The sequence below is a fragment of the Phyllostomus discolor genome, chromosome 4 (assembly GCF_004126475.2).
Source record: "Phyllostomus discolor isolate MPI-MPIP mPhyDis1 chromosome 4, mPhyDis1.pri.v3, whole genome shotgun sequence".
NCBI lineage: Eukaryota > Metazoa > Chordata > Mammalia > Chiroptera > Phyllostomidae > Phyllostomus > Phyllostomus discolor.
The window spans coordinates 203,846,634-203,860,766 of NC_040906.2; the positions used below are offsets into that span (position 1 = coordinate 203,846,634).

Sequence of the window (14,133 nt, forward strand, 5' to 3'; positions counted from 1 at the left end):
GCTCTGGGTGTTGATTGCTGAACACCTCCCAACTGCTTCTGTGCGGCCCCAAGCACATGCTCAGAGTTGGGAACATGTCCATTCGTGCGGGCACTAGGCCATCAGTTGGCTCTGGTCGCCTGCCTCCCCGCGCTGCCCTCTGCCCCAGTGCATGACCTGTGCAGGCGTTCGGGCGTGCTCTCTGCGTCCTCTCCAGTGTCTGTCCGTTGGCCGGAGGTCAGGCACTTCTGCTCTCCCTTGGGACCAGGGGGGATCCCTGGAAGGGATCCCCCCCCGGGAGAACCCAGCTAAGGCTGGGCCCTCGCCAGGACTCGGTTGTCTGTGCGGTGGCTGGCCGCCTTTCAGCTGCCCGTCGGAGCCCGTTCTGTACGAAAGACGTGGACGTGGGCATGCCGGGGGATTGTTTTTGCAAGTGAAAAAGATGGCAGCAGGTGTGAAAACAGATTTTCTCATCACAATGTAAATTGGTGTTTTGTTTTCATTTTAGTTGAACAATATATAGGTATTCATGAAAATATTTGGCTGTAAAAAATTAAGAAAAATAACAAACTGCCATTGTCTATTCACATCCAGTTTAGTTCTTTGAAAAGAACTGTTTGTTAAACAAATTACTGAAATTTATGTTAGTATTAAAATAAGCTTTAAACGTTTTAAGGAATAACTCAGAAGGCATACTAAAATTCAGATTTACGATAATCAGTTGTGTTCTTTTTTTGTACATACATAATAATTTTAGGGAAAGTGGGATGGGGTGGTGGAACTAATGCAGTTATTTTGCCACATCCTTTGTTTTTTCTCTGACAGCTATTTCTTTTTGTTTTCTTTTTTGTAAAGGAAGCTGTTTATATTTTGTATTTCCTCTTTAGCAGTGACCAGGAGGGTAATTTCTTCACTAACCTAAACTTGTGTGTTGTTGTTGTCTGTGTGCTAGATTGTAACCAGTTTTGAGTTTCCTGTGTTGCTGTGCACCTGTGAGAAGGTCCTGCATCCCTGGTGTTCCTAGTCACCTTCAGATGATAAGGTCACCGGAGCACTGCACAAGGGACATTGGCAGAAGCGTGGGGGATAGTTGTAGCTACTTGCCACTTGGTATTGTAATGGTATTAGTATTTCAAGACAAATTTTACTGTATTTTATTTGGCGTATTTACTGTCATCCGGATGGCAGTGTTTTAGACGACTGGAACTTAGCCTTTTAAGAGCCCCAGATTCTCAGCTTTTTAAATGGGAAATTTCCAAAATAAGCAATTTCCTTCTTAATTAGAGGACAGTGGGTATAATAGAACCTGTAGTTTACCGTTCAGGGTCATCTCTTTGTTTCATGAGGATGCGGTGAAGCTTTTGGAAGGAGTTACCATTTGGGGCTTCTTCCTACATTTAATTGTTATTTATTCAGCAAATATTGAGTGCTTTCCTGGGTGTGGAAATACAGTGATTAAGGTGTATTTCTTGCTCTCAAAAGGTTAACAGTATTATAGGAAAGGTGGGTCAGGATAAAAAAAACCTCAGGGAAGGCAATTTGGGGGTATACAGGTTTGGAACCCAAGTAGACCTGAATTCCAACTGTGGGGGGAAGGAAGTTGTATTAAACTGTCTAGTGTTTGTATGACCAGGGTCAAGTGCACCCATGAGTCCGTTCATTTGCCTGTGGCAGTGGAAAGATTTCCTGTAGTTTACTGGCCTATAAAAGAATAGAATTTATAACATTCTCGGGGAAGCATTTTTATTCTGACATAGCATCATTTGTTCTTCAGGGAAAAGATTTTTAACACCATGTACAGAATAAAAACACTTCTGTTCGATTGAACATACATTTATTTAATGAATACCTTGATGAACAGGCATATGAAAATCCTTACCCTCAAGGAACTGCCAGGTTAACAGGGAGAATAGGGGCTCAGATATCTGTAATATGGTAGAAAATCAAACGAGCAACTTAACGAAAAACAGAAGAGTATACTGTGCAGATTGAATTCAGCAAATCCATACCCAGTAGGGAGAAGCTGGCAGTGATGTGTGGAGTAGGTGGTTTTGGAGATGCATCAGAAAGATGGCTAAAATTGGGGGATTTGAGGTGGGCTTTGTAGTCAGCAGAACAAACTTGAGGCCTGGTGTACAAGCAGAAATTATACTTTGAAAGGAGCATAAGTTTTACAGCAGACAGGTGTAAGATGGGCTCTACAGAGAGGTGTGGAGCTGTTCTGTGAAGGGCCTTGAATGCCAAGGTGAGGAAGGTGTCTCTAGGCAGTTTACCAGGTCGACTGTTGCGAATATTATTCCTGGGGTGAACCCCGTTGGGGTGCAATATAATACTTCCTTTATATGCCATTGGATTTGCTAGTGCTCTGTTTATGATTTTTGTATCATATTCATGGATTTGATTTCCTTTCATTTTATTTTTTAAAAAATATTTTATGTATGTATATATTTATTTTTTTATTATGTGTTTATTTATTATGGTATTTTTTCCCATTACCATTTACCCCCCTTATACCTTCTATTCTTATACTCTACATTCCTGGTGTTGGCTTCGAGGTATAAGGGCCTTCCTTGCGGGATGAGTTGTGGGTGTTACTGCTTTTTCTTTTCTCTGGACGAGTTTGTGTGATTCTGTGTAATCTGTTTCCTAAATGTTGGTAGAACTTATCTGTAAAATATCTAGACTTGACATGTTTTTTTGTAGGATGATTTTAAATTACTCATTTTCTTTAATGGTTATGGCACAATTTAAACTTTATCTTAAGTTGGTTTTGTTAAATTACATTCCCTAGGAATTTGTTCGTTGAATATATTTTCAAACGTTGTAGCATTAAACTGTTCATAGTATTCTTCTGTCTTTTTAATCTTCACTCTGCCTAGAGTGACACCCGTTTTTCATTCCCAGAGCTGTTTGCATGCGCCTCCCTTTCTTGATCTGTCTCGCCAGAGGTTTTGTGCCTTTGATTATGTTTTTCTGAAGAGTCAACATTTGGCTTTGTTTAGACTCCCTAGTGTTACTTTTTCTACCTCATGAATTTCTGAAGGCTTGAAATCTGAATTTGTTACTTCTGCTGACAAGGGGTGATGCCTTTTCTTTGCATGTTTGGTGGTCCTTGATTTGTAACCGATCCTTGGCTGAACCTCATCTGTGGGAACCCTTAGGCCCGGAATGGGGAACGTTTCCCTCAGACACGATTTGCATTGCCCCGAGCTAGAGCCGCAGAGCCCTGCAAGTCTGGGGCAGTTTTAGTTTCCTCTGCGGGCCCTGCGGGGTGTATGGGCCTCCGCCCCTCAACCTGGAGGTTGAGCCCAGGGTGTAGACGTGACAGGGTGACTGACCGACTGGCCTGCCTGGGGCTCGGTGGTAGGCACCCCGATTCTGATTCCAGTGCTCACGGCAGCATTAGCTCAGACAGTCCTGGACAAACTGATTTCTGCACTGGCTGCATAACTGACTTTCTCTTGTGTTTATTGTTAAGGCGGTCAGTGAGGTGGGCTGTGAGATAATTCACGAAGAAAAGAAAATGTAGAGAATAAAGATTTTATCCATTCTCCCAGAAAGGCGAGGGGCACGGTGTGGAGAGATGCACCAGCCTTGAGGGGCAGGGGCTTCGAGCTCTCATTGGGTCATAATTGGATTAAGAAGGGTGGGGAGGGGGTTGCCGTTGTGCGGCCCCTGGGCTGTTGGCGTGTCCCAAACCCAGTGCACTTTGTTCCGATGTTATCTTCTGCCCGGGGCTGTGGGGAGAGGTTGTTCTGTTCCTGCTTCCAGTAACTTCCAGTCCTGGGGTCAACGAGCTCAGAAGAGAAAAATGCCAGTCCCGAGTCACCAGGTCATAGGCCTGCTAGGCGAGGGGTGCCGCGATCGCAGATGGGGCTGGCTCTGCCCTCGCACTTACGCCTGTGTCGTGTGCCTTCCTCGGAGGTTTCGCACGCCCTTCCGGGAGTCCAGCAGATTGTTGTGATCGACCCAAGATCTGTAGTGGTAGGCAGGCCCTTCAGAGTATCCTGGAAGTGTAACCTGTAATTTCACTTTTTAATTAAGTTACTGAGAACATATTCCGTGTCACACTGGAGTCTTCTACAGTATAATTAGTATTGTGTTTTGTGTCTGTGCCAATATTTACTGAACCAATATTACATTTTGGACATAAAGGTTATTTCAGATTTTTCACTTCCAAAATGCTGAGGTGAAAATCCTTCTGAGTCTCTGTACAATCCAGGATTACTTCCTTATGATAAATTTCCAAGAGTAGAATTGCTAATCAAAAGGTTTGTAACATTTTATGCCTTTTAAATTATGTCACCAAATAGGTCTCTCATTTCTCTGCACCCTCCATGACATTGAAAATGATCATTTCTTTCAGTCTTTGTCACTTTGATAAATGGAATGTCCTCCTTTTTAAATGAAGGCACGTGACTTTTGATAACATTGAGTGCTGTGTATGGTACCACAGTGTTTTACCACCCAAGTTTCAGGAGTGGGTGCGTTCTTAGAAGTATCCAGCCCCCATTCTTTCGTAGACTAGCAGTCCAGCTGTTTACTTGACAGCCTCCACACCCTCCTCGCCCTCCCCTCTCTGGACAGAAAATTAGGTGCTTCTGGCCTCAGAACTGGCTGTTGAAACCGCGTGCAGAAAGTAAAGAGGGAGCAACTCTCTCTGGAAGTGGGCCTCTTTACCGTTCCCTGAGCATTGTGGTGGACCCACGGCTTCTGGGTGAATTGCTTTACTCACGTGGCTGCAATGCCTGTCCGCCCAGCCGTTCCGGAGACCCAGGTTCTGAACGGTCGGTGTTGACCCAGGGGTCATCAAGAACTCGTTTAGCCAGCATTTATTGCTCACCTTTTCCTTAGAAGCCTGCCGGGGGTTCTGTGGCATACTTAGTGCCTTATCGAACACTTCATTAAATGCAGTGCTGCTGGGTCCTGCAGATAGGATAACAATCGGAGTCTGGGAGTTTGGGGTTTAGTAGGTATGATGAATTAACCAGAAAAATACTTCTATCACAAGCAGAGGAGACCCTTGCCACGTGAGCCTGTCGAGTGCTTCAGTGTATCGTATCTAAAGGAGCTGCTGCTGTTTTTGACTGAGACAACTTTTCGGTGGAATGCATCTCTAACATTTACAGTGCGAGTCAGTGGGGAAATGATTCGATAACCGACACAGCTGTAGTGAGGATGCATCTTTGGGATAAGCCTGGGCACAAGCATGCGTGTCTTTTTTATTTTTAAAGATTTTATTTAGTTTTCGAGAGAGAGGAAGGGAGTGTTACAGAACAGACTGGCGGGCTGTACAATATATTATTACCAAATGGACCCCCCTTTTTCTCTGGGGGTTCCCCCACTGTACTAGGTTCGCTTTGCCCACTGCCAGAGGAAAGACGTCTCTCAATGCCAGAGATTGGTGAAAAGGAGAGGAATTATTTATTTACAAGTTATACAGACTTAGAGTAATGACTTAATGTCTTCATCAAAATACATTGAAGTTCCGTAGAATACCCACAGACACACACAGTCCATCCTCCCTCTGCCCTACCGGATCTCAGAAAAAGAAGCAGAAGTCCGTGATTCAGGCTCCTAGCACCATCAGCTTTGTCACTGCCACGATCTCCAGTTAATCCAGAACCATGTGGCACCTTCTCATGGCCCACCAGTAAGGGTCCTTTCACCCCTTTTCTTCCAGGTAAAGTCCTCTCCTGCTTCCTAAGCCATGTGGCGAAAAGGAGCAACCCAAAGCCTCGTGGTCCTGACTCTCGCCAAAGCCACAGGGTCCCCACTCTGCCAAAGCCGCGTGGTTCTCCCTTTTACTGCCACAGCCACGTGGTCCTCTCTTGGCATGGCTGCTACGCCTAGATTTAAGTCCCAGCGCCAGTCTTCCTCTGCAGCCCCATTTCTGACTCCTCCCACAGTCAGTACACCTGCCAGCACTCCCATATTCTTCCAGCCTCACTGGGCTGCCATAGTGGGTCTGGGCAGGTGTGGCCCCATCGCATAGAGCCAGTCTTCTCCAAGCTCCCACGCAGGCGCTGTAACCAGGGGGAGTTGCCTCCCAGTTACATCTTGGGTGGAAGTCACTTCCATCCCCCTGGCTCAAGACATGGCCACAGCTGTTTAACATGTCTATGAAACCAGTTAAAGGTTATAGATGTGTCAAATGACCACGCCAGAGGTTAGCTGCAAAGCTGTTGCTGTACAAAACAGCTCTCAGTGGCCCTGCTCCATGTGTCCCATCCCCCAGCTCAGACTTGTGGGGGTGAGGACATCCTATATCTACATATTTCTAATATTTCCTGGACACCTTGAGTTCTGGACCCCATTACAAATCCCTATTTAGGGCTCCCCTCTTGGCTGCAGCCTGTTACAGGAGGAAGAGAGAGGGAGAGAAATGTCATTGTGGGAGAGGAACATCGCTTGGTTGCCTCTCGTATATGTCCCGACCATGGGTGATCCCACAGCCCATGCTTGTGCCCTGACTGGGCACCATTCAGTTTGCAGGACAACGCCCAACCAACCGATCCAAACCGGTCAGGGCATCCGTGCATGTCTGTAGTTATTTTCTCACTAGCATGTTTTGAGAATAATAAGTGCACGCACACACACATTTATTATTAAGACACACAATCATGATTAAGTTCCATTATCTTTGCAGGGGTGTGGTGAAGTTTCCGCGTATGTGTTGTTCCCTGCTGTGTAGGTAGCCCCACGACAATGACTGCTGAGAATGTCCCTGCCTTAAAAGGCAGTCTTGGAAGGCAAATGTGAACTAGCCTCTAGGCAGCTATCGAAGCTCCTTAGGAACCAGTTAGAACAGCCTTGGACTCTGGGTATCTGTGGGTTGTGGAAAATCCCCCGGGGGAAGGAATGACTGTAATTAGAGGCAGGTCATCTTAGTGCTTCAGTCAAAAAAGAAGAGTAGAGTTGGGGTTACATTGCCATCTGTGGGAAAAGGAAGCGAGCAGGGGTGTGGGGTTGGATTGGAGAGAGCCCCCCTTCCCTCTCCCAGCCAGGGGTAGAGCTGAACCCGACAGTAGCTGCTTGTGGCCATGGAGCTGCCGTCCCTCGAGTAGAAATTAGGATGTGTTTAGTGTGTATCACCAACCAGGAAAACTCACTTTCCCCCTTCTCGCCAACCCATAAACAAGTCTAGAATCAAAAGCTTAAAGTTTAGATGTTTGGAATATTTCATTGGAAACGTTTCTACTCGGCTTTTTTCCTGCTCTGCATTCATCTGACATCTGTTATATTTCCCTAAAGTCTACTTTTTAAAACAATTTTTTAAGAGTGAACTTTAAAAATTTTTTTTAATTGAATTGATTGGGGTGACATTGGTTAATAAAATTTTTAAAAAATATTTTATTTATTTATTTTCTTAGAGAGAGGGGAAAGGAGGGAGAAAGTGAGAGAAACAGTGATTGGCTGCCTCTCTCACACCCCCAACCGGGGACCTGCAGCCCAGGCCTGTGCCCTGATTGGGAGTTGAACTGGCATCTTTTCTGTCTGCAGGCTGGCACTCAGTCCGCTGAGCCGCACCAGCCAGGGTGGCTAATAAAATGATACAGGTTTCAGGGATTCAGTTCTGTAATACATCACCTGTATAGGTACTCCCTTCTGCCTCCCCCACCCCCCCCTTCCCTCTTGTAATCACCGTGCTGTTGTGTCCCTGAGGGTTTCTTTTTAACGTTCTTTTTTGCTTCTCATCTCAGCCTTCTACTTAACCACTCTTTTAAACTTTTATTCTTTAGAAAGAAATAGAACTGTATTTTGAAATTGTCTTTTATCAAATATTATCTCCATTTATTATTATTAATATGCATTTTCTTTGTGGATACACGCTTAGCTTGAGAACTAAAATGACAGTTTTTGAGACTTTATTGGGATTTTCTAGATTGGATATAGTTATTAAAAAAATTCTTGTTAGTAATTTGTTTTTTAAAAAAACCCCAGAGGCACGAGTGCCTAACGTAGCTCACGGCTTATTAAACCTGTTTACTGTGAGGTACTGGGTTGGCCAAACATTTTGTCTGTGCAGCAGCACAGGTACAGGGGGTCGCCGGGGTGGAAAGCCCAGGTGCCTGCCAGCGGGCAGAACAGGGGAAACAAGGACCTGGCCCCCAGGGTCGCCTTTCCTCCCCCGGCACAGCACCGGTCACTGGGTTTAGAGCCTCCGACCTTTCGTGTCGCTGGTCATGCGGTTTAGATCCCCCGACTCGTCCTCCCTGGAGACAGCGTTTAGGCCTCAGTTGTGTTTCGGCTTCAGGCCCGGAACAGAAGCAAAACCAGACAAACGACACCGACGTGGACCTCGGGAACTGCTGCGTTGACTAGCAACCCCTGCCCTGACACAGTCCAGTCGTGGAGGCCGGGACCCTAGAAGGACACACCTGGAGAGTGGATGCACAGTCTGTGGAGACCCTCCCTTGGGGCCTCTCCCAAACTCGCCACCTTAAAGCCCGAGGGAAAGAGGAGCCAGCACACTCCCCGCCCCAGCACCTTCCTCCGCCCCCTCCCTTTCTTGTTTCCCCCAGGCCAGTTACCTTTACCTTCCTCTCTCCTAAGCTCCCGAGGCCCTTGTTGTGCCTCTACAACCTATTTCCTGAACCCATTTCTTCTACTGCCCACTTCCTTTACCTCTGCGACTTTCTAAACAAGCTTTCTCTTAGAGTTCGAGTCTGGGCTGGGAATTCTTTCCAGTCAGAACAAGTACTGCGGGGTCGCTGAACCAAGGTTTGGTCCGACGCCACCTGTCTCACACCTGCTGCCACTCTCCCCTCCGACAGCACTTCCTGAGAGATTTTGGTTGTTTCGTTCGATTCACTGACCTGTCACACACACACGCACGTGTGTAAAATGACTCATCTGAATGAGGGTGTCTCAAGGAGAGTATGCGTGACTGCTGCCTTGCTCCTGCCTGCCTCCTCCCACTGCTGCTGAGCACTGAGTTCATGCTGAGCTGTGCTCCAGGGATGACAGAGATAGCTCCCTGCCTCTGGGAGCGCGGAGCAGGGTGTTAGAGCGCACCGGTGCAGGAGCTAGTGCCAGGTGCTCTGGGAGGTGGCGAGGAGAGATGCCGGTGTAGGCGGGTTTTTTAGTTTCAGTTTTTGTTTTTAGAGAAAGAGACATTGATTTGTTGTTCCAGTATTTATGCATTCGTTGGCTGATTCTTGTATGTGCCCTGACTGGGGATTGAGCCCACACTGAACCTACAACCTTGGCGTATCAGGACGATACTCTAACCAGCTGAGCCGCCCAGCCAGGGCGGTAGGTGGGTTTTAAAGGAAGCGCCCCGTCCTGGCAAGGGGCAGCAGGAGTGGAGACGTGGTGGAAAGGAAGAACCCAGTACTTTGGGGGACAAAGTGGCCAAGCACGATGGCAGTAACGCAGGCTGGATATGGAGGCTGTGGCAGAAGAGGACAAGCTGAACTCAGATCAGAAAGGGTCTGTCCTGTTAGTGCTTGACCCCATAGATCAGTGAGTTCTTACATCCTGGTTCCCAGGCCAGGCGCATTAGTATTTCTTGAGAACTTGATAGAAGTGCAAATACCTGGACCCAGCCCTAGACTTTTAGGGTCAGGTATTTTGGGGGGGGGCTAGGCTGTTTCACTAGCCCTCTAGGGGACTGCCCAGGCCGGGAAAAGAGTAGTCGAGGCTCTTTGAGCAGCCTTGAATCTTACAAAGGTCACTCTGAGGGTCCTTGGGAAGGTGGGATGATGTGGGGTAGTTAAGGATTGAGTTGCTGGCGTTTTTGTGTGGGGTGCAGGTCTGGACTGAAGGCAGTGGGAAGGAGGAGAAGGTGGATGTGCTGGAGGTAGATTTCGTAGCACTTGATTGCTACTAGGCAGTTTAAAAGCTGAGAAAACAGCTGTGCTTTGCTCTGGGACCTGGCCCCAGTCAGAGATGGAGGGGTTTTAAGGGCCCTGGCCGCCTTGTGAGTTTGGGGAGTATCTTTTACTGATGATGAAAAAACCAGTTCAGGTAATTTGCCTGAGCCTCTTCAGTCTTCTTTGGGGTGTTGCTGGCTTAACCGGAACGAGGGGTCAAGTTGCACATGCAGGGCCCAGAGTCTTAGAAAGGACGGTAAGCCGTGGGAGAGCGGAGACGTGATTTCGTTCAGATATCCCCAGCTACTGGCAGGTCTGATAAACAGCACATGGCATGCAGACCTGTGTTGTGCATCGTCTCTAAGTCGGCGAGGCAGACCCTCCTGCTACTTGAATTTTACCAGTCACTAGCTCCGTTCGGTATACGTGAGTATAGAGGTGGGTCTCCAATTTCAGTTATAGCGATCATTCTGTTGAAAGCTTTATTCTTCAGCATTTTTAAGTTTTTTTTTTATATCTGTTCTGTTTTACAGATTCGTAAGACTCCAGGGCCTGCAAGCTGTGAGTCATCAGGCGGTTCCTGAAACGACCGGGAAAGCAGACCCTTTGTACACCCGCTGAGGAGCGTGTGTCTGTGTACGTTTAAAACCCCTCTATGCACACACACTCATTCAAGGAGACAGGCTCGTTCCAGTGCACACCTGAAGCATTTCACAACTAATGAAAGTTAATTTAAGAATCAGATGGAGCAACTTGACACCGCCGGGCCCAGGAGCCCAGGGAGAAAAATGCATCAGTGATGGCCAGTTCTCCATGTGGTCTTCACGGGTAAAGAAAGTTTCAAAAAGAAGGAAAAAAAAAAACCTTGCACAGATCAAGCCTCAGAAATACCTGTCCAGTTTAAAGAAGGAGCTAAGTGAGACAGTGACGAAGAGAGGAGTGAGAGTTCACACACTGCAGGGGGGGACCAGGCCTTGGTTTCCGCACCTTATTTTTCCGTGGACCTGGTGACTCGGACAGACTTGACAGTCCTGGACTGACAGGCGACCGTTACCGGAAGGATGTGACCGGAGGAGAGGCGGTTCAGGTTTGACGGGACAAGCCAGAGCAGTGACCCGGTTCCTTTGCCCTTCTCAGTTGACTGTGTCCGCAAAATTTTAATTTATTATTTCCCTTTTTTTTTTCCTGTGTAGGATAATATCTTAGGTAGCAGTGGAAGCCAGTCGTTACAAAACATCAAGGAACATCCAGGCAAAGCTTCTTTTCCCTGTTCTGTCCGTGTGGACTTTGGAAGCATTCTCTGAATGTGAGCTGGACAGGGCCATCAGCAGAACGTGGGGGAGAACCCAGCCCAACCTGTGCTGCTTGTGTTTCTGTTTGAAGGGGATCTCTTTTCTGTGGGGTCCAGGAAGACTTGCATATGTAAGGGGAGGATTACTTGGTGGACTTAAGTCTGAGTTTAGTTTTTATTTCCTTCACGATGAAAAAAGACGTGATGTTTAGAAGCAGAAAGGGGAGAAGTTAGACTGGGGAAGGGAGGAAGGAGACAGACAAAATCCTGCAGCGAGGCTTTACCTGAGGCAAACGCCTGGACCATTGTCAGGGCTTTGGACCGTTCCGGCTCTGCGGAGTGGAGGGCCTTCCCCCCTCTCCACCTCCATGGCACCGAGGGCCCCGTGGGCCTGCGGAGCGGCGGTCAGATAGAGCCCAGCGCCCCCTGGGACACGGTGACCCGCCGGGAGGCCCGGCTGCGCCCCGAGGTGGGACGTTTTGGGCTCTGAAGAGTGGGAAAGGCGTCTTCTCTCCTGAGCGTGGATTGCCGTCCGCACGAACTCTGGTGGTTTTGCACGGTCGTGTGCCTTTTCCCCCCTTTATGCAATCTTTCTCAGCTTTAGCAGCAGACATTTGCGGAGAAAGCATGCCAGAGGATGGCGTCAGGAAGAGGATGATCCCTGTTCTGTGTCTGCATCTGAGCTTTTGAAGAGAAAATTCCAGCTCGAGGGATTCTTAAAGCCTTAAGTTACTTGAAATCTATGTATTTGCAACCCTTGGTCTCTGGAATCACGTTACACTAAATGGAACCTCAGGCTGAAGGAGAATAACCACGTCGAGGGAAAAGAAGAAAACTCGGTTCCTTGATCACCACATATTGACGACGCTCTTTCTCCAGAGGGTCAGCCCACTGTTCCTCTAAGGACTTGAACTGAGAGGGGACCCCACGTTTTTTTAAGCATCACCTTTTCTTACCAGACTGCCATCATCTTTTATAGAGGAATTTTTTCACTATGCATTTGGTGGATCTTTGTAAAATGCTGACCTTCTAATTAGATCCAGGTCAATCTTAACTAACGGGGGTCAGGGAAAACAACGCAAGCCAACCACAAAAATAGAATAAATCAATGAAAGGAATTGATTTAACTTTTTTTGGCATCCAGCATTACTTTTTTAAGTAAAACAGTTCACTGAAAAGAAGCATGTATGCAGCGGTGGAACAGGGGCCGGTCCTCTGCAGTGACTCCAACATCCTCTGCCTGTCCTGGAAGGGGCGCGTCCCCAAGAGCGAGAAGGAGAAGCCCGTGTGCCGGAGGCGCTACTACGAGGAGGGCTGGCTGGCCACGGGGAACGGCCGGGGCGTCGTGGGCGTGACCTTCACCTCCAGCCACTGCCGCCGGGACAGGAACACGCCGCAGAGAATTAACTTCAACCTGCGGGGCCACAACAGCGAGGTGAGCCGGGTTTCCTTTCACTGTGTTTGGTCATCATTTCTCCAGGTGGTTTCGCGCATTCTGGCCCCCTCCCAGCCCTCCAGCGCCCCCACCCCCCCCCCACCCCGCTCCCTTCCGTGGACTCAGAACTTACTTGGCTTCAGTTTCTTAGATTTGCCACCAGGTGAGACTTGGCAGAGTGTGACTTCTGTCTTTGGTTTTGGTGGGAAAGTTCTAGGGCAGATACAGTGCCCATTGCATAGCTACCAAACCTTCACCCCGCTCCACCGCCGTGAGCAAACCCCACGTTCCTCCCACCTGATGTGCCGCCTGACGTGCCCTGCGGCATCCAGTGGGGGACTGCTGGGGGTCGGGAATGGGCCCCGGCCTTCGGGCAGGGCTCGGCTGTGATGTCGGCTCCGATGACCTGATGTCACAGCTGCAAAACTCAGGACTCGCTTTCTTTTGGAAAACGATTTCTTACGGATACTGCTGCTATTGTGCAAGTGAGTCGTGGCTAGTACTGGTTTTTTATTTAAGGGGATGGCCTTTACTTAGGAGCAGATAGGTGGTCATGTATGTTTGGTGGGAGAACTGATCTCATCATATCACAGGGACATGTCCCTGTAGGAATGGTCTCACCTGGATTCTTGGATTTGGCCACTTCTTCTCTGAGAAGGCTTCCCGGCCCAGTTTCTTCCTCCGTTGCTCCCCACCCCTGCTTGCCCCTTGTGCTCTGAGCAGCCTTCTGTGGGTGTGCTGGCAACGACAGTTATCTGCTGTGTGGGTTGGTAAACTTACTGGAAGATTGTCCGCTCTTGTGGTCTTCCTCACCTCACGGTCTTTAAATGTCATTTATTTTAATTATCTGTAACTCATTAACCCACTTCAGTATGGCTTTCCCCCTACCCCTCAGCGTGAAATGGTCGCGTTCCCAGTGACGTCACATTGCTGTAAACCCCTAGGTCACTCACTGGGTTGCAGTTGATGTAGGGTGGCATTCGGTGGAGTTGAAATGTCACTTCCTCTTGCTTTCCAGGATGCCACCCTCTTTGGATTTTCCTCGTACCTTTATGCTCTCCGCCTTTCATCCCTCCACCTCCCTTTTAAGTGCCGGGGGCCCCAGGCGTGCATCTTTTTCTAGGTGGGCTAAGCTGGTTTCGAATCTACCTGTACCCTATGATTCCCAACTCTGCATCTCCCACTTGCCTTCACACTCTCATCCCAGACCCCATTCTTCAGCTTGCCCTTTGAATACAGAACTGGATGTCAGTTACGAGGCATCTCAAACTGCAGGTCGCCCAAGAGAACTCGCTTTCCTGCTGCCCCTTCAGCCACCAGACCTGCTTCACCCTCTGTCTTCTCCCCGGAGCAGCCAGCCAGTGAGGCCACAACACAGAGGTCACTCTGCCGCCCCCTTTTCCCAGTCCAGTTACTAGACGCGGTGCCCTCTGTATCCGACTTCTGAGTGATACCTGGGACCTGCCTCCCTCTCTCTCCTCCCGCATCTTCATGGGTCTTTGGTCTTAAGCTCTGCTGCTTAACCTGTTGTGGAGGGCTCTGCTTAGAGTATATATTTATATTTAGTTTCTCGAGTGTTAAAATAGTTGTTAAATTTTAATGTACTTTAT

The 14,133-nt window shown here is 48.2% G+C and overlaps 1 protein-coding gene across 2 annotated transcripts in view; it reads left to right on the forward strand.

Annotated features, from left to right (window-relative positions):
• TULP4 (TUB like protein 4) overlaps window positions 1-14,133 on the forward strand; it is a 179,338-nt gene that overhangs the window by 40,732 nt on the left and 124,473 nt on the right. For both annotated transcript variants that reach the window (XM_028508755.2, XM_036024938.1), the window contains exon 2: window positions 10,331-12,523. In XM_028508755.2, the coding sequence (XP_028364556.1) occupies window positions 12,272-12,523 (252 nt within the window). In that variant the 5' untranslated portion in view covers window positions 10,331-12,271. The remainder of the gene's footprint in view (window positions 1-10,330; window positions 12,524-14,133) is intronic.